Source organism: Protomyctophum parallelum (genome assembly GCF_964188405.1).
Source record: "Protomyctophum parallelum genome assembly, chromosome: 6".
In the NCBI taxonomy this organism is placed as follows: domain Eukaryota; kingdom Metazoa; phylum Chordata; class Actinopteri; order Myctophiformes; family Myctophidae; genus Protomyctophum; species Protomyctophum parallelum.
In genome coordinates this window covers 21,651,162-21,674,253 of record NC_139701.1, presented here as the reverse complement: position 1 = coordinate 21,674,253, position 23,092 = coordinate 21,651,162, and the positions used below count along the sequence as shown (strand labels likewise).

Below are 23,092 nucleotides of genomic sequence, written 5' to 3'. Positions count from 1 at the left end.
GGGTCACATTTGTACACTATCAGAGTTACAAATTAATAACACCAAGGATTTTACTGTGTAATGTGTATACATTTCTCTCTACAGTCTCCGGAATTCATCCCTTTATGCAAATTCAATTTGTGCCCGAAGATTTGGGTGGCTGTGGAAAATGTCAATTATGGAATTGCTTAATTTTTAATTATCCTCCTGTGCTCTCTGTACAGTTGCTGTACAGTGGAGTGTTATTTTCTCTCTGTGTTTAATTGGAGCTGAAACGGCATGACCTATTTTGTTTGGGGTAAATGTATACTTCTAAATGTCTCAGAAGGTGGTTTTTGAGCTTATTTTTAGAAGGTTTGGGATCCTTGGATTCAAAACCTGTACATATGACTGGTTACTTGTTTGAAAGTCTAATCAGTAAATTAATCTGATGGATTATGCAAATCAGTCAAATGTATTTAGTCATTAAAGTTGCAGAAATTTACATGTTGTTGTTACAATTACTGTTACGTAAATACTAAATATTCTGATAACAATCATTGCTGTAGAGAGTCTTTGTACAGTAACAGGGTTCTCCCTTTCTCTCAAAGGGAGAACCCTGAGGTCTAGTTTACAGTATCAAATCTAGAGAGAGAACTCAGGATAAGCAAGTGAAATTGAAAGTGATGACACAACAAAATGAGTAGACAAAATTGGAACTGGTTTGGGACACTATAACATTTATGCTGATCTCTCCTGACATCTCTCCTGATTTGCTGGAGAGATTGAGGAGACTCCTGTTATTGAACATCAGAATACAGAGCTTTAACTTTTTAACATTTTTGGTTTAGCAAAAAAAGAAAAGAAAAAAGACTTGAATAGTAGGAATTTAGTGTTGTTGAACTACAAGTTCAATAGTCTCGCGTAGCCAGACAACTATTCCACAATCTCCGAATGCTGCTATTTCCGTTCACGAAAATATATTTAAAAATATCTTATTTTTTTTATCAAGGATTTCACAGTAGTTTAATGCTTAGTATGAGGTAAAAAAGTACAGCAGCCTTGTGTTCCTAAAACAGAAAGATTGGGTATTGGGTAAGACTGACGTTATGTATCTTTCAGGACCTTTCACTGCTTTGTCTCAACCATTACTATATGGCTCTGGTCTCAGCCACCGCGGTAGATATTTTGACATTCCGTTTTTTTTTTTTTTTTATGTTGCCAGTTGCCACTACTGTTGGAGCAGTCATAAACTACACAGGTTCATAATTTACTTCTACCCTTTGTCCGCGCCCCGTCAGATATGATTTGAACCATTTACATGTTGCCCTGTCTGCCCCCAGGGCCTCAAGCTTGCTCAGTAACCTTACCTACCGTGGTTCACTGTGTCGAACGTTCGCCGTAAGTCCAGCAGCAGCATTCCACAAAGTTTTCCACTGTCAAACTTCTTTCCTTATTTGTTGATGCGTGCACCACAAGGGGTGCACGCACCACAGTTTGGTAACCACTGTGCTAGATGATTTCTATTTATATTAGGATAAATTTGCGCGACTGTAAAGACTGAAACGGAAGTGGCGAAGAGGCTCCACTTCCTCTTTATATTTTACTCATGATTGAGCATCCGTTGCTCCAGACTGTAGAAATTGCGAGAGGCAACAGTCTGGCAGCGCAAGACTACAAGTTCAATAACATGTCACATCACAACATGAGCTTGTAGATCAGTGTAAAACAATCAACACTTTCCCCAAACCTCCCATTGCTGATGTTTGTACTCTTTTTGCCCACTGTAAAAACCTGTCCTTAGTCTACACTGCTCCTTTACAAATAATTTGTGTGCATAGTGATGAATTTATTTGAAACTCATTACTACATACAATACAGTACAGTAGCTACAGTACTGTATGTACTGTAAAGGTCCTTCCTGTTTGCCAGACTTATTATATAGCCTACTAGTAACGTACAGTAGTAGCATCATGGAGTGGAATAAATCCAAAGTGATGTCTCAAAAGGATATTTAACATTAGCCCATATGTTAGACTGTAGAAACACTCCACCCTGCCATGCAAACAGTACACCCACCCACACACACACACACACACGCACGTGCAGTACACACTCACTCAAAAGGATTGTGTGACTGATCCTCAATCCACTCATTGTTTTGGTAAAACGGAGTCGCCTAAGCTGCCATAATCGGCAGTTTAGCGGCGCGACAACAAATGCTTTTTTTAGCTGGCCCAATCCAATCAAACTGCAATCCCACGCCAACCCACACAAATGGATATAGTCCATTTGCTGCCATTGTCATTATTATTGTTATTAATATTCTAATAAGCCATTTCCGCCACAGCAAATGCTCCACCATAGCGTCCCTTTCACATAATACCATTGTGATTTGTGTAGACAAAAAAAATCTGGGATGTCAGACTGTGTGTAGAGCAAAGCTCCTCTCTAAAAGCCTGCCGCTCCACTGACGCTGAAGAGCATTTGTATTATGAAGTCCATCATCACTTAATCTGTGGATAAATATGCCTGTAGAGTGATTATGTCTTTGTTTCGCCTCTGCTGATCATGCAAGAAATGTTAAGCCTCACTGTAGAGAAACATAAAAAAATACAATTGCTTATGGTTTAAGGTGTGATGTGGTGTGGTGTACACATTACAGAAAGTGAAACGGATATAATGCACGACTGATAAGTGACAGGATCTGTAAGCCTGATTTATACATAGTTGTACACAAAGACAACAGATCTACAAGCTCCAACACATTGCAGCACGACACATTGTGAGCTTGTAGATCGGCTGTTGTCAGTGCATGACATAATGCGCAACAAAGTGTAAATAAGGCATTCGAGACATGGATGGATTTGTTCTGTAAAGCGTGTGCATCTTGTTTGCTGATTTTAGATCAGTTTTGTTTTGGAGTTGTGCAGTAGCTTTCTTAGTTGGTAAGCACAGTTACAGTATGTGTTGATTTTGAAGTGTGTGGAGAAACTCAAGAATAGGCTGTTTTCATATACAGCTCAGCATTCCTGAAAAGTACTGTACTGTACATGTAGCAAGTCGTTTTGACATTTCTTGGGCAGGTTTTCTGGACGTCAGCCAGTATTTTTGGATCTAAGTCAAAACAAGAATTTTAAATCCTCAGAGTCCTTTTCAGTTATAGTGCAGTGCTATCATTATCCAAACCTCAGTCTGAGAAAGTCTTGCAATAAATATTAAATTGTGAATATACAATGATTAAATGGATTTAATGAATTGGAAGTAAAAATGTGTTGAATCAATCGAGTGCGATGAAAAGCCTTTCATTAATAAAACAAATGCACACATGCTGTATGTGCTGCAATGGCACCGTGGTCCAGCTTTTATGTTATTCCACCCTGCTCCGTAGTACGGTACTGTATGTCAGTCAGCGTTGACTTTATTGTCACTGTTGTTGCACTACCATTTATAAGCCTGGCAAGGCTGGCATCACGTGGGTTCACTCACAAGTTCAACACAATGTGTTGCGTAGCGGACAGATGGCGTAGCGGTCCGGCCACCTAGGCTGCATGTCGCAGGTTTGAATCCTGATATTTGCTGCGTGTCCACTCCCCATCTCTCTCTGTCAACTACTTTCTGGTGTATATTACTGTCTAACCAGTAAGACGCCCTGAGAAGGGCTGCTGGGCTAGTGCTGGGCTAGTGCTGGCACTTTGGCATGGGGGGTCAGATCAACATAATTATGGAATGAATTCTGTACTGGCCATATATGGAACGTGTCTTGAGTGTACAGGGCTTGATGAGGTCAGTTCAACATATGGAATGTCAGAACAGGTCAGCTCCATATATGGAGATCTAAGGATGGCAGCGGGGCCAGTGTCTTGAGTGTACAGAGTTTGATGAGGGCCCAGGTAGGGCCGGGCCTTAATTTTAGTGCCTGATGAGAACCATGTTTGAATGGACAGGTATCAGTCAAAAGCTGAGGAAGGATCAACATATGGAATGTTAGTCCATATGTTGTCAGCTCCATATATGGATATGTAAGGGTTTGAGGTTTGAGGTCAGATGTAGAGTTGCTGGCCGGCTCCGATATATGCAGATTGATAGAGTGTCTCTAGTAATGTTCAGGTTGTGACTGACAATGGTGAGCAGGTATGGCCACTGGCCAGGCTGACCACATAAAGGAATGAGGAGGCAGAGGGATTCTCTTTAGCCACAGTGTGGCAGTTTACTTGGCATTTGGTATTCTTGGCGGGAACCCCTTTTGATGCTTTAAGCATTATGTTATACTTAGCTATTGAAAAATAGCAGATCCGCAAGCTCATAGTGCGGCACAGAGTTCCGTGCTACAAGCTTGTAGATCTGCTATTTTTTTTTAATCGTGAAAATGTGGTGCAAATCATTGAATATAATATTCTTTCAGAGTGAACGTCTTTAACTCAAATCTTTGCTTCTGAGGGGGTCCCTGGAACTACATATTTTCAGATGGTGGCTAATTACATATAGTTTCTGGGGTCCTTGACATTAAATACTTTTCATACATTTCGAAGTCTGGTCAAAATGGGTTAATGGCAGGCGCACACAAATGGTTTGTATGTCGGGAGGTGGAAAGTGATGAGGCAACAAGTAGAAAGCTGAGGAGGTATCTGAACCAGAACCGTTGGCTGGTTAAATCATCTCTCACAGACAGCTGCAGATCTAGGTGATGATCCAGTCTTCTCCATGTATGGCTATCCAGGGTTTGATGAGGTCAGTGTTGTGAATTTTATATATGGAGACGGCCATACTGTATATGGAGCGTGTCACAAGGCCATTTATGGTGCCGTGACTGACTGACGGACTGGCAGGTTTTGGCGGTTTTCAGAGTAATCTGCGACCGATGGTGATTACTACAAAAAACAATGGATTGTGCACTTTCAGTTCTTTGCTGGTGCTGCGGACATAAAAACACACTTTAAGAGAATAAAAGTCTACACAACAGCATTGCTCCTCAGTGTTTTGTTTTAGGCCTCTCACGGCTAACCGTACTAGACGGTACCAACCGTCTGGTCTGGTAACTGGTTGCGACCACTCTGGGAACGCATCGGCTAATATTTTATTATTTGAATTTGCCTCTGGAGGAACCGTCTCGTCTAGAGACTGGATGTCGGCTAGTTCGTTCACTCTCCTTCAGCCCATCCTGCCACATTCCTACTAACAACAAACTCCACACGTTGTAACGGGAGTTGCTGACTGATTCAGCTGCGCCGCTCTGAATCTGTCTTGAGAGAATAGGTAAATAAAGCTTTATTTGTATAGCACCTTTTAAGAACAAGTCACAAAGTGCTTTTACAGAGAGACATATATAAAAACATAGCAAGGAGAACACACAATAGAATAAAATACATGACAATAACAACAAGAAATCAATAAAATCACAAAGGGTAGGGGGTTGAATGCAGCTTTGTAGAAATGAATTTTAAGGAGTGATTTAAAACGGGGCACAGACTCGGCAAGCCTGATCTCTAGGGGCAAGGCATTCCAGAGAGTCGGTGCACGGATAGCGAATGCCCGGTCGCCTACAGTTTTTTTGCAGCCTGATTTTTTTTTAAAGAAGGGCCGTGCCGGATGAACGTAGGTCACGGGCTGGCTCGTAGGGGACGAGTAGGTCAGATATGTAGGAGGGGGCGAGTCCGGATCTAGCTTTAAAGGTGAATAACAGTATTAGGGGTGATGTGATGGTATTTTTTGGAGCCTGTTAGGAGGCGAGCTGCAGCATTTTGAATGAGTTGTAACCGGTTGATGGATTTTTTTGAGAGGCAGGAGTATAGGGAATTATAGTAGTCTACACGGGAGTAAATGAAAGCGTGGATAACTTTAGTGAGGTCGGGGCGGGAGAGAAAGGGTTTGATTTTTGCAATGTTTCTAAGGTGAAAAAATGAAGACTGGACAACTTTAGTTACGTGGCCGTCCAGGGAGAGGTCGGAATCTAGAAAGACACCCAGGTTTCTGGCTGTCTGGGACGTAGGGAGCCGAGGCTAATTTCGAGATGTGCTCTGTCAGATGGTGGGCCAAATATTAATACTTGAGTTTTCGATTAATTTAGTTGGAGGAAGTTTATTGTCATTCATCCAAGCCTTTATGTCGGCTAGGCATGAATGCAGTATGGCTATGCTGGAGGTGTCAACTCATGAGGATTGATGGGAAGGTAAAGCTGGGTATCGTCGGCATAGCAGTGAAAATTGAGGTTGTGTTTCCGCATGATGTTGCCAAGTGGGAGCATGTACAGGGAGAAGAGGATAGGGCCAAGAATAGAGCCCTGAGGGACACCACAGTGTAATGGGGCTTTGGATGAGATGGACTCACCAATGGAGACAGAGAAATGTCTGTCGGTTAAATAGGATGAAAACCAGTTTAAGGCTGTGCCTGAGATACCCACATATTTCTCAAGGCGGTTGAGAAGTGTAACGTGATCGATGGTGTCAAATGCTGCTGTTAGATCAAGGAGAACTAGGACGGAGCAGTTCCCAGAGTCTGTGGCTAGGAGGAGATCATTGGTTCAGGTTCCCTGAACCTGAACCGGTAATTTAGATATTGGTCTGAAATTGCTAAGTACAGAGGGGTCCAGGTTTTTTTTTTAAGGAGGGGCAAGACTAGTGCAGTTTTGAAAGAGGGGGGAACAGAACCAGAGGACAATGAGCTGTTAATGATGTATAGGATATGGGGACCAACGGTGGGAAAGATTTCCTTAAGAAGAGAGGTAGGGACAGGAGGAGGGGCAGGAGGAGGATTTCATATGGGTGATGATTTTGTGGAGGTTTTCAAGGGATATCTTGCCGAGAGAGCAGAGGGGGGCAACGGGAGTGACAGGAGCAATATCCACTTCGCTGCACAAAAGGGCAGTTAAAGAGGGTTGTGCAGTGGCCAGCAGGGACCTAATTGAGTCGATCTTACTGATAAAGAAGGATAAGAATTTTTCACAGCGGTCAGGGGATGCCTCCATGCGGGTCTGGGGACCCCCGGTGACCAGCTCAATGGTCTTAAATAGGGTTCTAGAGTTGTTGTAGTTGTAGTTGTTGAGATGAGTTTTGAAAAGTACTTTGTTCTAGCTTCCTTCACTGCGTTATTATAACCCTTCATGAGGTCTTTTAGCAGCTCGAGATAGACGGTTAACTTCAGCCAGGGTGAGGATTTATGGGTGGAGTTTAGCCGGGTTTTGAAGGGGGCTACAATATCCAGTGTGGTTTGGCAGATGGTGTTAAAAGAGTTGAGTTGGTCGTTGGGGGAATAATGGAGAGCAGGAGTGGTTGCGGTGGTGACAAAAATGTTACAGAATTTGGTGGCGGTTAAAGGGTTAATGAGGCGGGAGCGGGTGGGGGCCAATGCTTTGGAGGGTAGGGAAGTAGACAACATATTAAAAATGATGGAGGAATGGTCAGAAACACCACCCATAGCATTAGTTTCAATGTTTGAAATGTTCACCCCTGAGGATAGGACAAGATCGAGGGTGTAACCCTACAAACCCTCCCGCGCACTCAGATCAGCCAACGCAGGGAAACTGGAAGTACCCTCACTAAAAACGCCGGGACAACGCTCCACACGTCCCAAACTCTTCTCCCTTCTGGCTCCAAAACTGTGGAATGCACTTCCCATTGCAGTCAGAACTGCAGCATCACTCCCAATCTTCCGCCGTAGCCTGAAAACCCACCTTTTCAGACTCCATCATGGCCCATAGCACTTACCCTAACCCCTTAGATAGAATTTCTGTTGGCTTAGATAGCATTTGACTTAGACTTATAGCATGTTATGTAGACAGCACTATAATTGTATTGTATATAGTCATAGCACGCCATAGTACATATGTATAGCATAGTAGTGAATATGTATAGTTTATTATGTATAGTGTATGTATAGTTTCATCATATAGATATTCCACTGTTACCTTCTTAGCTTACGCATGTTTCATGATAAATGCTTTTATGTGATGTATTCCCATGCTTTTGTTCTTGCCTAAATGTAAGTCGCTCTGGATTAAGAGCGTCTGCTAAATGCCTAAATTGTAAATTGTGAGGGTGTGGCCTAGTTTGTGTGTTGGACCAGTTGAGTGGATCATGAGATTGAATGATTCTGTTAGGGTGAGGAAATCCTTAGCTGCTGCGTTAGTGGGGCAGCAGACGTGAATATTGTAGTCGCCCAGGAGGACGACGCTGTCAAATTTTGGCATAAGTAGTGTTAACAGGTCTGAGAATTCAGTGAGGAAAGAGCAGTTTGGCTTGGGGGGACGGTAGACTAAGACAAAGAGTGTACGCTGTTGCTTGATAATGAATGCCAGATATTCAAATGAATTAAAATCACCAAAAGAGAGAGGGGTACAAATAAAATTAGAATTAAAAAATAACAGCAAAATTAGAATAAAAAAATAACAGCAACTCCACCGCCACGACTAGAGAGCCTAGAATTTTGTAGATAAGAATAGGTAGGGGGGGAGGCCTCATTGAGGAGTTTGAAATATTTTTTTAGCCATGTCTCTGTGAGCATTAAAATATCAATGTTACTGGAAGTGATGATAGATGATGAAGTGATAATCGTTACAGATTAATTGTTTGTCGTTGAGTGACCTGAGGTTCCAAAGAGCTAATTTAGCTTGGCTGGGAGATGAATGTACTACTTTTTAAAGATAAAGATATGGTGGCACTCTTAGATGTCACTCATTTTTTGTATTGATAGTGGGTAGGCTCAGCTGGTCGCTGTCGATCTGTTCTGCCGTGCATCATTTCAAGTTGTTGTGGTATAGCTGTTAAGGGTCCACCACGTCCTTTGAGAGCATTATACAGCTGAGATGCAGTTTGCCATTGAAATTAAACTACTGTATAAGCCTCCGTGTACCAGGCAGGCACTGAGAACACAGCTGTTAACCCGTTCACCCGACTGTAGCACTAACTTCAATAAAAAAAAGAACCACTCAGTGTCCCCGAGGTGCGGGGAGAACAATTTACTGAATCGAGCTCAATGTAACAGAAAAATCACAGGGCTCTGGAAAGTATAGCTGGATAGCTCCCATTGTTGCCTGTGAAAACCAGAACAAAAAAACTGTGGAGCAATTACAAAGCATACAGGGAAGCAATTTCTCCCTCTTATTCATGTGAGAAATTATTCTGTGCTGTCACAAAAGACTCTCTAACAAGGTGCTTTAAAGTCTCTGGCAGCGCGTTGCTGCGGGGTGTCAGAGAGAGTGGATAAGGTATAAATGAAGCTTAAAGTCAAAAGCCTGTTTCTGGTAATAGCAGCGGTTTCATTCACTCTCCAGTGTGCTGTTGATGTGGAGCTGAGATTAACAGTGCTAAGTGGCCTTCACTGTCTCAACCCAGTAGACGGTTTTGCTTCTTTAAACCCCTGACAACAAAGTGACAGTTTAAGAGTGTCTCTTTAAACTCACTCCTCTTACTTGACGATTGTGTATTAATAAAAAATGGGATGGGAACAGCGTGGCTTCATGTGGATCTGGGAATTCATGTGGCCAGCCTGTGACGTTTCTTTGACATTCACATTTGGGCAAGATTTCAGCCCAAGCGGGGCCCCATTCATTTCCATGATCAACTTAAACATATTTCAAAATCACACCCGTGTGAAGTGAGTGGTGCAACTCCGTGTGGGAGTTCCCGGGGGCGGGGGGAGTTCCAGACCCACAAGAACGCACCCAGGGTGCCGGCCCGGTTTCCGGCGAGCCGCCCCGTGTCCGAAACGGTAGAGAAATGACAGAGTTACCATGTGGGGTCCCCGGGGGGGGGGGGGGGGGGAGCTCCAGACCCCCAGGAACGCACCCAGGGGCCCGGGCCGGTTCCGGTGTGCGCCCCGCGTCCGTGCTCATACCCAGCCAGGCAGGCACCCACCCACATACAACTCTGTAAGGGAGTGGTTGCACCACTCAAAAATAATGCGGAAATAAATGCAGAGAGTTGCTTCACTGGTCTTCTGGGAGTGAACAACAATTTAGAGAGCTAATCGGTCAAGTAGTTCACAAGATTATCCCTGTAAACACAGACAGACAGAGAGATAACTATTTCTAGAAGGTGCGCCTCCTACCCTCATGCTGTAGGCCTACTAATTGACCTGTGCAGATCCATACACTCTCTGATTTGAATGAATACCCAGGACTTTGCGGCGTGATCGTGAGGCCACGGCAGTAGCAGGGATTCCAGGGACCAGCTGCTCTCTAGAGAAGCATCCAACATGCCAGAGAGATTTGCACATAGCCCGTGTCAATCCCTCAGACTTAATGAGGCCTACTGTTTGGCCTTCCATTATCAGCAGGCTGCACTCTGAGCCAGACCAAGTACACCACAGCTATGCATCATAAAGTTCTGAGGAGCTGCTTGATATACTGTGGATAGTAAACACAACTCAGCAATCGGCAGAGTAAACCTTTAGCTCTGTCTTCTGGGCGGAGCTTGGGCTAAATTAAAGCATACATTATTGGCCTTTTTGATGAGATACATGTCACATTGTGTGTACATATCAAGTGTTGCATACGGGGGGATGATTTGCTGGAGCAGTGCTACTTGTGATCGAAGAAACACCCCTCCCATGTTCTCCTTCTCCAACACATGACACACACACACACACACACACACACACACACACACACACACACACAATCATAACAGCTGAACAAATGTGATGATAGATCAATCAATCAATAATAAGTGACTGCATGTTGTTTGGCAACATTTGTAATTACGCCCTTTTCACTTCAAATAATAACAATATTTTTGCTACAGCAGTAATCGCACGAAGCAACGCAGTCAATCTGCTATTGACAAAGTGGATTCCTTTGTGTGACACGGAAAGCCGAGGATAGATTAACACAAAACCAGACCAGATGCTAATATTCGGCAAGGTTCCCAGACGTCACAATTAGTAGCCTCTCAAAGGTTAGATCAGTTCTGCAGTCTGTGTTACAATATTGAAAATCAAAATGCTGCTGTAGAGGCTCAGCCGCCACCAGATCTGGGTAAGGTCATGTGAGTGTCAGCGGTTCCAGAAAAAGCTCATCCGTGCTGCGCGGTAAGAGCCGAGTTCAGGCCTCCGGGGCGTCTGCAAAGGACACACACCTGCGAAGGGGATTTGAGCCGTGAGCGAAGGCTAGGGAGGAGGGGAGCTCTGTGCATCGTGCCTCCGCGGATGATTGGCAGAGAATGTCAGATAGAAGACATCAGACTCAAACTGACACCCAGCATGCAAATGACAGAGGCTGCGTCATTAACGGAGGGCAATCTCACAGGGAAATGACATCTTCAGAGAGTTATGTCATCCTCCCAACGTGTCAAAGTTCCTGTTTAAATGTGAGAATGTTCTTCATCCTAAATGACAAAAATCAGTAGGTTGAATTTAGACTTTGTTTTTTTAACCAATTGAAACCTATAGTATCCCTTTTCTGAGCCTGTCATAATAGGCAAACATTCTGTGGCAATAGCACATATTCAAGCTGACAACACACTGCGTTCTGGGCTGGCATAGTGAGTTTATTAGATCTTTTTTTATTTGACATTATGTTTAAAAGAAAAACACATGGTACAGTACTCAACAGAAACTTAAAGGATAAACACAAAGGCAACCACTTATTTACCATTTGTGCTCCTTGGTTTTGGTCAAACAAATCATTACAACACTAAAAGCTGTTTTGCAGCATAAATAAAACATAAATTAAACAAGTCTTGTTATTTGGTGTACAGGGGAAAAGGAGGGAGCCCTGGGGAACTCCGGTCAATCCTCTCCCTGCACAGCTGGCTTTATAAAAACAACAATAAGTTGTTTGAATGTGAATGGTTTAATATCTTGGGTGCACACAGTGTCTAAAGACTGTCTGATATCACCAGCGGAAGAGTGAATGAATACAGTCAACTTATTCATTCTTTATGCACTCTTTGTGGTTCCCAGGGAGGAGCTCCCAGTGGTGCACGTCCAGAAGAAGAACTGGAACGCTTGACCAAGAAGATGCTGTTTGACATGGACAACCCTCCAGCCGAAGAATACTTTGGTAGGAAAAGTACACCGTTTATCACACACACACACACACACACACACACGCACACACACACACACACACACACACACACACACACACACACACACACACACACACGTCTAGTACAGTATTCAAAACTGGTTATACTGTATTTGCAATGCTGGGGGACTTTGTCAAGTTGGCTTTCTTCCACTCCTGATATGATTATGTCATCACAGCCTTGGGGAAACATGGGGATAGGGTGGATTTAGCTGTCCAAACAATCATTTACAAAATGTATTACCCTAACCCTAACCCTAACTTATTTATTGTTTAGGAGATTGCCAAATTATATCATAGGTACTGTATACATTATTTTAATTCACAGCATTTAAAAGGATCTGTTGCCCTGGCATTAGCTATGAGAGTGAACAAATGTACCTCTTCAGGTCAATTTGTATGCTCTCAGTTAAATTAATTTCAAAGTGTATCTTCACCTGTTCCAATTATACTGTATGTCCGGAGGAAGTTAAAAACCTAAACTTTATTGTTTTTGAGCAAGGACAAATAAGGGTTTGTATTCAAAAATAAGTCTTTTAAGCCACATTTGGTGCACTGTACTGGAATAAGACTCCTTTTGATGTGAGATCCAGGGCCTGGTGTAGGCAGACAATGTAAGCTATTCTTGAAGTCAGTTCCTCAAAGCTTCTACTTCATTAACATGCAAATCACCCAGACTGTTTTGTAGACTTTTAGATCAACTTACCGGGTGTGACATTGACTTCACTTCTCTCTACGCACTTGAGTTTTATAGGCTCTTGAAGGACAGGAGACACTGAGCAAGAATGACAGTATGTTTCAAATCCCTCTGTAAAGCCAATGGCGGTTCCAGTGATTGCAAAGAACCCAAACTTAGACAAACACATTGTGTATTTTTTTAAATAATCTTTCATGAATCTCAAACAACAGTTAAAACTTTGTCGACCGTTGTCCCCCTGGGGGATATATACTTGTTCCTATCCTTGTTTTCCATCTACACCAAATCTATTATTACTGTACATGCCCAGAATAGAGATGCTATTGTTCATGTGGTTCATTATTTCATGAATTCCTGCTATATAGGGTGTTTAAATATGGACTATCATTTTATTTCCCAGAAAGTCAAGTCATCACAGTGTAACAGCAGCACATCCATCTAACAATAATTAACTGCCAAACTCCTTTTTCATACCTCCGTTTTTTGGTCAGGGAGAAATATGCAGAGGAGTGTGGGTGTGGTTTACATTCTGTAGCGATGGAGTCTGGTCCATCAGATGACATAAGTCTAGGAACTATCTTCATGCATCAAATTGTCACCTCGCCGCTGCATTTCACCATTGTAGCGCTCCTTCAGCTGCCTTTGCTTCTAAATGTCTGCGTTTGCTTACGTTGATTAATTCAGTCTTATTTCACTTTCTCCCCGCCGTTTTGGTGCCCCCGGGTACTGCAGCACCTAAAGTAATCACCTAGTAATCCTAACTTTTTCCAAGATGATTTTCATGTTTGGTCATTGTCGACCAGATGGGGCAAAACTTTAAGCAGCAGAACCTTTCATCTCAATTATGCTGATATCGTTTTGGGTGCCGTTCCAAGACTATCAGCATAATCCAGGGGCAAGGCACGGTTTGACCATTAATTTGGAATAAAAATGATGGATGAAGCCCTCTGACAGACAAGTATCACAATTTGAACCTGCTAAAGTACTAATAAAATATTTCATAATTTATATATTGATATTAAAGGCTTTAATTCACCGCTATAACGACAGGAGGGGGGTGACCATATTTTTTGAAGCAGGTGCCCTGACATATCATAGGACAAGTTTGGATGTCCTGTTTTAGATTATTTCAATCATCTGGCATCTCATTATTAGAAAATGGTAACGGAAAGGATAAGACCAGTGCTAAATGTATTGCGCATACTTCCAGTAGTCCTAGGAAGTTATTGCCCAAATATTTTGGGGATATTTTAGTTTTGTGTCAGTATTTGTGACTTCATAATGTAATACTGACAGGCAAGGCGGGACATTATGAAACTCTGTCTTGTTCATACCCTATAGCTTAAACACTGTAGCCAGGTTGTATTCCCAAGAATGGCATCCCTCAACACAGCAACATCTGGAGTGTTTGTTTTAAATGAATACCCCAGATTTTACTGTCCAATGCTCTCGTTCTTCTATCCACCCTGACTGCAATAGACCCTGTGGCAGTGCCCACCGTACACCGTCCCCACTCTGTAAGTGCAGTGGGACATCTTAGACAGGCTTTGCATTAGGACATATAACCCCACCAGACCACGATAGCATGTGTAGGTGTATTATAGCTGTGCAGACATGTATTTAACCGGTATTAAGGGATTTTCGGCTCGACATTGGCGTGCACTGATGCAAAGAACTTAATTGGTTGGTATTAGGCGCAGGTCAAACGGATCCGCTGGCTTAGACATAATGCAGTCATAATGTTTCAGAGGGAGAGCCCTCAAAGCCTCACTGGCCCTGTTTTGATTTGATTAGATTTTTTTTATATGTAGTCTACTACAAAAGACTTGGCACGCCCTGTGTGTCCTGCTATAGGATAACTGCACTTGTTCATCCCTATACAGTATGTACACTACACACCACCTATAAGGGTCACTTGCCCAGGGCCGGTATAACAGGGTAGTATTGAGTGAAGCCCTATTATACTTAGTTGCACGCCAGGCTACAAAAATAGGCAATCTAAAAGATCACAATGTATCGCGATGTGACACGCTACAAGCTTGTAGATCAGCTGTTTTCGGCATGCAACATGATGGCATCAGGGACAAACGTTTGTGTTTGTGTGTGTGTGTGTGTGTGTGTGTGTGTGTGTGTGTGTGTGTGTGTGTGTGTGTGTGTGTGTGTGTGTGTGTGTGTGTGTGTGTGTGTGTGTGTGTGTGTGTGTGTGTGTGTGTGTGTGTGTGTGTGTGTGTGTGTGTGTGTGTGTGTGTGGGGCGGGTGCTTGGTTAAACAAGGCAACAGCTGAAGTGAGACATAGTAAGTAAGACATAGTAAGACAAATCTTTTATTTAGGAATGTGGAAGTATTCATTTACTCACACTTTGTTCACTGAATGTACACACTATTGTTACAGATTGCATGAGCCATTAAAGTCAAACATCTACAACCAGGGCTATTATAGGAACATCCAGACCAGTGAGAGTTCTGTTATATTATGAATCTGTACATTTGAGGCCATTTCAAGCCTTTTTACTGGGATCTTTTTCTTTCTTTTTTTCGGAGTGGTGGTATACGAGTGGCACGAGGAGGTCAAAAGCCTAAGGCTAGTAATTAACTAGATTAATCAAAGTGAATCTATACAGGATTGGATCTTTGTCTTCCTATAAAAAACAATGTTTTATTGGTGTCGCTACATGTCTTTGATGAGCCACTCATCTGAAACGCCTACTCTTAAGTTCTTATTGGTCCAGAGGGGGTTAATTGAATTAAATTAACATTACACTCTGGCTCTGTGATGTCAAGAGAAGACTTGCATCAGACTCAAACGCAGCACTATCGGTTAGAAATTATTCCACGACTTTACTCTTTTAAAGGCAGTTCCATTTTTATGAGGCACCAGAAACTACATTCAGTACTAGACCATGTCTTTGATGAAACTTTCGATGGTGAAACAGGCACACGAAATCAAAGAGCCCCTTTTCGAAAATGGAAAAGCTTCTCAAAGTGTGAAAAGCAAAAAAAACCTGAAAATGCTACACTACAAGAGGGAGGCTTCGCTTGAGAGAAACAAGGTTTTGTAACAGCCAGAAATCCTCTGTCTGATTGAAGCGGCTTTGAAAAGCAGCTGATTAGTCCTGATTTAGAGTTCCAGATTAGATTTGAGGAATCTGAAAGAGCCTTTTCTCCAAATGTCATCATCCGTCATATTTAATCCACTTAGGTTGTGCGTAGGTGTACTGTGTTTGTGGAAATCTAATAAGACACAGCTACTCAGCTTCCAGTGCAGATGCCACGGCGCTTATGCTTCAGAGGAACTCAGGATATTTTGTCGTCACCTCATCTGTCGACCAAAAATTGAGGGCATAAAACTGAATAATTGAAAGGGCAAGATGCTTTGCATTATTTACGTTTGGTGATGATGATATTTATGCATGTATGAGAACCAGTGTGCCTCTCATTCTTCAATACCAAAATGGCCAGTTGAGAATAGTTCCTTGAAATTTAGGCGCATAACCTGCAGAGCTACGGCGTTCTACAGTATATAATCAATATAAGACCTAAAAATGTAATATCCAATCAATATTCATAGGCCTACCGAACAGAGACTTCTGTACATTGTTGTGAGAGTCGCAGAGTTATCACCCGATTATGGAGCAATTGTCGTAGGGAATTAGTCAAGCTGATCTACAAGCTGTCAGGGGAGGCTCTCCTACTGCTGCGTCTTTTGTTTTCATGATAAGAGCGGGTGAATGAAAGGGAGTCTTTTTTTTAAATTCTTTTTTTGCCTCATAATTTCAGCTGGAAAGTGCATTAAATGTTCATGAAGGATCTTTGAAGAGTTGAGCCTGAGTTACAGTTATGTATTGCGTTTGTTGCGCGCAGGTGTCGCACACCGAAAATAGCTGATCTACAAGCCCACAGAGCTTGTAAATTGGCTACTTTCCACAGTGTTGCATTCGCCATTCCATGCAGTCCACCCAAAGATTTTTGAGGAGCAGGCGCCAGGCATGCACCCACATGCATCGTTTAGAAACAACCTTAAGTTCACACCTCAACAAAGTTTACGAAGGCTGCTGAGTGTCACACCAGTGTGAATGATGTGGTAGAGGCTGAACAAACAGCCAAAAAGAACACGCACATCTACTGTGCCTAGCTGGGGATGGATCAAATAAAGTCACAAATCAAGAAATGAAAAAAATCTGCACACCATTTTCTGCTCCCAAATATTTATTTTACTGAAGTGTGAATTGTGAATGAACCTAGGAATAACTCGGGGCACAGGTCTCCACCAAGGGTGCTAGAGTGCCAGCAGATATGGCAGATTTTACTCTGAAAAGCCTTCCATTCCCCACCAAAACCGGGAGGCATAATCTTCCGTTCTTTCCTCACGCCGGTCACGCTAAAGTCTCTCTAGAAGTGTTTATATTCCAAACGAGATGGTTCTTGAAGTCAGAAATGAAGACAGAACATTGTCCTTTTGGTCAAAACCATGGAGAGCTCCCTAGATTAAACATATTTATTTTTGTTTTGTTCTTATATATCAATAAAAATGCCCTAAAGACATGTATACACGTCAAAGGCGCTACATACTAATTCCTACACGGGTTGTGTTTATAACCACGCCCCCGGGCAAGTTAAGTTTACTGAGGTTAAGGTTAGGGTTAGGTTTAGGTATAGTTGTCTTGAGGTTAAGGTTAGGTTTAGGTATAGTTTTACTGAGGTTAAGGTTAGGGTTAGGTTTAGGATGTCAATCACAGCAACTGGCCAATCACAGCGAGTCGACTGCACAACCTGTGTAGGCTTTGGTATGTTGCGTCAAAGGCCCCCTGTGGTTTTATTAGAAAGGACATCCATACACTTCCTTAGCAAAAATAAATGTTAAAATGGCGTCCCACCTAAAGATAAAATCATCAATACAACACTGATTTTCGGTGCGTGACACCCAAGCAACCAAGTATGAATCCAGCTTTTTTTTTTTTTATCCCACGATAGTGTAACCCATTTTTCACCCCTGTGTCGATTATCTAATGTGATCCTGGGCTAAACACACCCTCCACCAACCTGGGGAGAGCAACGGACTTGAACTCATGCTTCCTTCATGCATGAGTGTCTGCCATAGGTGCCTGCCATGTGCGGAGATGACACCTTTTTTCCTTAAAAATATATTATAACAAAGGTTTCAAGCATCATGAGTGAGTTAATGTTTTAATAGGGGTTCAGTTTGAAGACAGCTGCAGTGTGCATTCAGAATTGTCTTAGATACTCTGGTTGACTGCATTTGCATATTACTCACTCGCCCTCAGCAACCTCTCAGGAGTTTGCTTTCAGATGTGCCACTGCATGTCATAACAAGTGGGACGAGTGCGTCTGCGGGAAGACGGACAAAAACGGACCCGTCAGGATTTGGCTGTGTCTGTTATGATCTCACATGCCATTCACGCCACAACTGTAAGGCCATAGTTCAATGCTGTGATTATTTTCTCACAGGCAGAGAGTGGGATGGCACCGTAGCTCTCCCTTAGGCCCTCTAAGCTTCATGAAGTACTTGAGGATTTCCCCCAGATCCCAGTAGCTAAACGTAGCTGGATGGTGGTGTCTTGTGCTCAGTGTGTATATGTACTTTTCTCAGGCAGCCTTTATGACTATGAGAGCATAATGCTACTGGAAGGAGGTCAGCAACCAGCCAGGGGCTCAGGGGCCTTCATCTGAAGTAGTCTAGTGACATGACATCTAAAAATCCTCAGGATTATAAAGACTTTGCCTTCACAGAGGAGGCTATACGTCCTAGACTCCTAGCTGCTTATCATCCAAGCCATTCATGAACCACCACTTCTGGGTGATAAGTACATAATAATAATAATAATAATAATAAAACTTTATTTGTATAGCACCTTTCATGACATGAAATGCAGCTCAAAGTGCTTTACAGAACAATGGAGAATAAAAGAAAAGCAAGGCAACGACATTAAAAAACAAGCAATACAGTGAGGACATGAATAACAAAAATAAATAAAAAATAAATAAATGATCAATTAAAAGCAATGTTGTATAAGTGCAATACTGTTGTAGAAGTGCAATACTGTAGGAATTTGTGTTGAACATGTCGGGTTGAAAATGTTTCCAACCTGATTGAGTGAGCTATAATTGTCTCCACCAGGCCGAAGGCATGTGGGGAGAGTATGTTTTGCACTCCGTCCGTCCGTGTGTCCGTGTGTCCGTCCGTGTGTCCGTGTGTCCGTGTGTCCGTGAACAGCTAATCTCGGCCACCGTTAACCCGGTCGATGCCATATTTTGCACACACACTCCCTGGATGCCAACCATGAACCTCTGCCCCAAACTTTCCAGAACGGCCTGTTATAGCGCCACCAGGAGGCCGCTTTGTGCAAAACAAGTTTTTGCACAGTACACCTACAGATTTTGTCCAAACATCACGCAAATTGGTACACAGTCTCTCTAGAGCCATTCAACGAAACGGGTCTTTCAGATTTATCAGACTCCATCCTGATTGGTTAAGATTGGCTTCCAAAGTTCACAGGAGTGCTCAGTTTCAAACAAAATGCTGCAAATCATGAACACATCGCGTGATTTCCGTGAAATTGTGCACCCACATTCCCACTAGGCCGAGGACGAAATGCCACATGAACAATTTCAACTCAGCCTCAAGGTGGCGCTATAACTGGCCGAAAAGTGTTTTTACCTCTAACTGCACGGATCTGTGGATAACCTGGTGGAGACCTGTGCCCGGAAGGGCACTTTTTCTAGTTTCCCATGATGTTGTCCCCCAGCCTCAAAAAGCTCCTTTGATGCAAATGTGACACAAAAAATGACACCTCCAAAATTCCTCCCAGCAGGTTTTCTCAATTTAATTGCAATAACTTCATAGGGCGGCGTTTCTAATGTTGTGGCGTCACAAATGAGACCATAGCTGTTTCTGTTCCGCAGTGTCATCAACTTGCTTGTAATTGGTCACATGGGTCAGGGATAATAGCGTTGCGAGAACTGAATTATTATTGGTTACTATTTGGCAGTGATGCTCCATTCCCACACCGTGAAGCATTTCTCAACATTGTACACAGCAACAATCCAGAGTGTAAAAATGGACCCTCATGGGTAATATCTTGCACACAGTATATTGTATATTGCTCTGTGTGGCCTCTTTCCTAGTCTCCTCCTCTAATGATGTTGGCCCAGAACTGCTACTGTCCGTGCTCTGCTGCTTTCTAGCTTCTCTGTTGATCGCTAGCGTGCCAGCACAGGGCTCCTCTCCCCGGCGACAGCATGCCCGCTTATATGGCGCTGGTTCACGTGAGGTGACCCCTCCCCCCGCCGGGCTCGGCACTTGCAATCCTCCCTCGTTGAGACAGCTCCACTGAGCCTTGCAAGATCAGCTGCCATGCGAGCCCAGCTGAGGCTCGGGGGCACGCACGTTGCTAGATTTCATTTGCGACTGAGTGCTTGGCTTGACCTCAGGAATGAATAGAGATCTGCACGCACGCACGCAAAAAGGAACAGACAGGACGTGTTCGCATAACCGAGTGCCGTGCCCACGCAGAAACAGGACGCGTCCGTTCACAATGCGCATGTATTATGCGTGATCGCATATTATCGCCTGATTTAGTTGCATGCCGGTGTCACACATCGAAAAATAGCCAATCGACAAGCTTATCGATTGGCTAATTTTGGTGTGCAGTTGCACATTGTGCAGTATGAATCAGGCATTATTCTGCACAACCTCTCCCCTCTCTTTATGTACTCTACTCAGCTCTACCTTGGCACCCCTCCATGTCGCCTCTGTCAACCTGTTTCTAAAACATGTAACCTACACTCGGCCCCTTCGCACCACCGCCCCAGGCCCTGACAGGTTGAGCAGTAATGCTCAGTGGCGGAGGCTTGCCTCTCCTCCATCCTACCATCGTTGCTGGAGCAGTTCTGCAGAAGCACCATTTGCTGACACTGGGAATGAGATTAAGGGAAGGGAAGGACCGGGTGAGGCGGACAGGCATTCAGGGATTGAAACGGAGTGATGACAGCTATTCCCCTCGTCATCCCAAGGCGGCTGAAGGCCAGAGCATTGCCAGACTGCATGGAAGGCAATCTCGGGCAACAATGAAGATTAACCTAGAGGGCTGAAGTGCTGAAAGAGTGCATGAATTGTGGCTTCTAGCAATTCAGTAACTGGCAGTTGTGCTCAGTAATGAATTCACATAGACTTATTTATTTCTACTAGGGGAAAATGTATGACCTATTGTTTAGGTCTATTACTATAGGTCCAAACAATGTTGGTCCCACATTGTTGTCTCCACCAGCCGAAGGCATGGGGAGAGTATGTTTTGCACTCCGTCCGTGTGTCCGTGTGTCCGTCCGTCCGTCCGTCCGTCCGTGACCAGCTAATCTCAGCCACCGTTAACCCGGTCGATGCCAAATTTTGCACACACACTCCCTGGATGCCAACCATGAACCTCTGCCCCAAACTTTCCAGAACGGCCTGTTATAGCGCCACCAGGAGGCCGCTTTGTGCAAAACAAGTTTTTGCACAGTACACCTACAGATTTTGTCCAAACATCACGCAAATTGGTACACAGACTCTCTAGAGCCATTCAACCAAACCGCTCTTTCAGATTTCTCAGACTCCATCCTGATTGGTTAAGATTGGCTTCCAAAATTCACAGGAGTGCTCAGTTTCAAACAAAATGCTGCAAATCATGAACACATCGCGTGATTTCCGTGAAATTGTGCACCCACATTCCCACTAGGCCGAGGACGAAATGCCACATGAACAATTTCAACTCAGCCTCAAGGTGGCGCTATAACTGGCCCAAAAGTGTTTTTACCTCTAACTGCACGGATCTGTGGATAACTTTCTATGCCAACTCCCTAGAGGCCAAGGAAAAACCTTTGCCTGGAATTCTTCACATCTGCTCATCCTGGTGGAGACCTGTGCCCAGTAGGGCACTTTTTCTAGTTACCTTTTTATTTGGTCCCTTTTCGAAACTTGTCACAACATACATTTTTGTTTTAATTTAAGTGTGAAAGAAATAACTCAAAGAGTTTAGTAAGATGCTTGAGTAAGATGCAGAGTAAGACCCATTTGGCAGAGTCAAATCTGCATTACAGTGATGTTAAGTTATTTGCCCTGGTTGTGCAGTTGTTACTACATCCGATATTTTCATTCAACCAGAAAACTTTTGTAGGAGTCCCAAAATTGATTTTGTGGCTCTTAATTTAGTTTTGGATACCAGCTACAATTGTTCCATGTTGCCTTTGGGGTTTGAAAGGGTTGCGCCAGAAAGATTTGTATTCTTCAGTAACGGTGCAAAAAGTTTGGTCTCCCACATGAAAAGAAAAGAAAGTTCCTTTCCATCCTTTTGTTCCATGCACGATCTTTGATTTCCGACCATGTAAGATCAAATTGAGCTGCAAGTGAGCCCCTACTCTGCCTTATCATGCTGCTGCAATATCACGGCATAGAAAAACAAAGAAGGCGACATGAGGTGAGAGAAATGTGAAGCGTTCTGCCACTCAACATCCCCCATTCCCAAACAGCGGTCTCACTGCCACTACAAATACATTAGAAATCAATTATTTATGGAACAGAGTCAGGGCCCTTTTATCCAATTAAATTGTCTAACAATTCAAAGCCTCCCCAAGCTCACAGGGAATGTGCTTCTTTTTTGATGAAGAAGAAGAAGAAAGAAAAAAATATATATATTCTTTTTGGTCTTTTTGACTTTCTATGAGAAGAAACACTTCCGAGAGCCGAAGAATAAAAGGGGAAGAGATTGTGTAAAGTGTAAATGAACCGTTCCCCACACCCATCACCATTGCATTGGTTATACAGGAACCAATTGAAGTTTTGATATTAAGACTTGCATACTTTCGCATCGTTTGGTTCCCAATGTAGAGGGACACTTGGGAACGGTGGGGCCCTCCTCATGATTCCTTTATACACTGCTGAAATAGTTAGAAAGTATTTGGGGTCCACTCCACAGGGTAAATAGGATATAAGTAAAGTAAAGTATTTGGGGTAAAGTAAAGTATTTGGGGTCCACTCCACAGGGTAAATAGGATGCTGCATAGATTGTTTTCCTGCATTATGCAAGAAGCTATTTGAAGTGGTATCAAACATTTTGAGAATGCTCACTTCCGATGGAGTTGTATGAAATTATTTATGTGACGCATTGTCAAACACACGCCACTTCTTTCTATTTTCATGTATTAATGCCGTTGAAAAGTACAAAAACTAAGTTTCATGCTCCTGAACATCCATTAATCTTGCAGAGGAGTTTTAATGTCTTTTCCCAAAGCTGTCCCACTTCATACACTGTAGCTACACTGCACTTAGGAGTCAGGACGTAAATATGTATTATGTGTTATGTACAGTGGCACTTTTGTGTTGGCTGAAACCATAAATCTTATTTACTTCTCGTCTCCAC

General features: G+C 43.1%; 1 protein-coding gene across 5 annotated transcripts in view; it reads left to right on the top strand.

The window, feature by feature from the left end:
- The window catches only part of lpp (LIM domain containing preferred translocation partner in lipoma), a 188,316-nt gene that overhangs the window by 133,222 nt on the left and 32,002 nt on the right, over positions 1–23,092 (top strand). For all 5 annotated transcript variants that reach the window (XM_083766328.1, XM_083766329.1, XM_083766331.1 and 2 more), the window contains one exon: positions 11,857–11,956. In XM_083766328.1, coding sequence (XP_083622454.1) covers positions 11,857–11,956 — 100 coding nt within the window. The remainder of the gene's footprint in view (positions 1–11,856; positions 11,957–23,092) is intronic.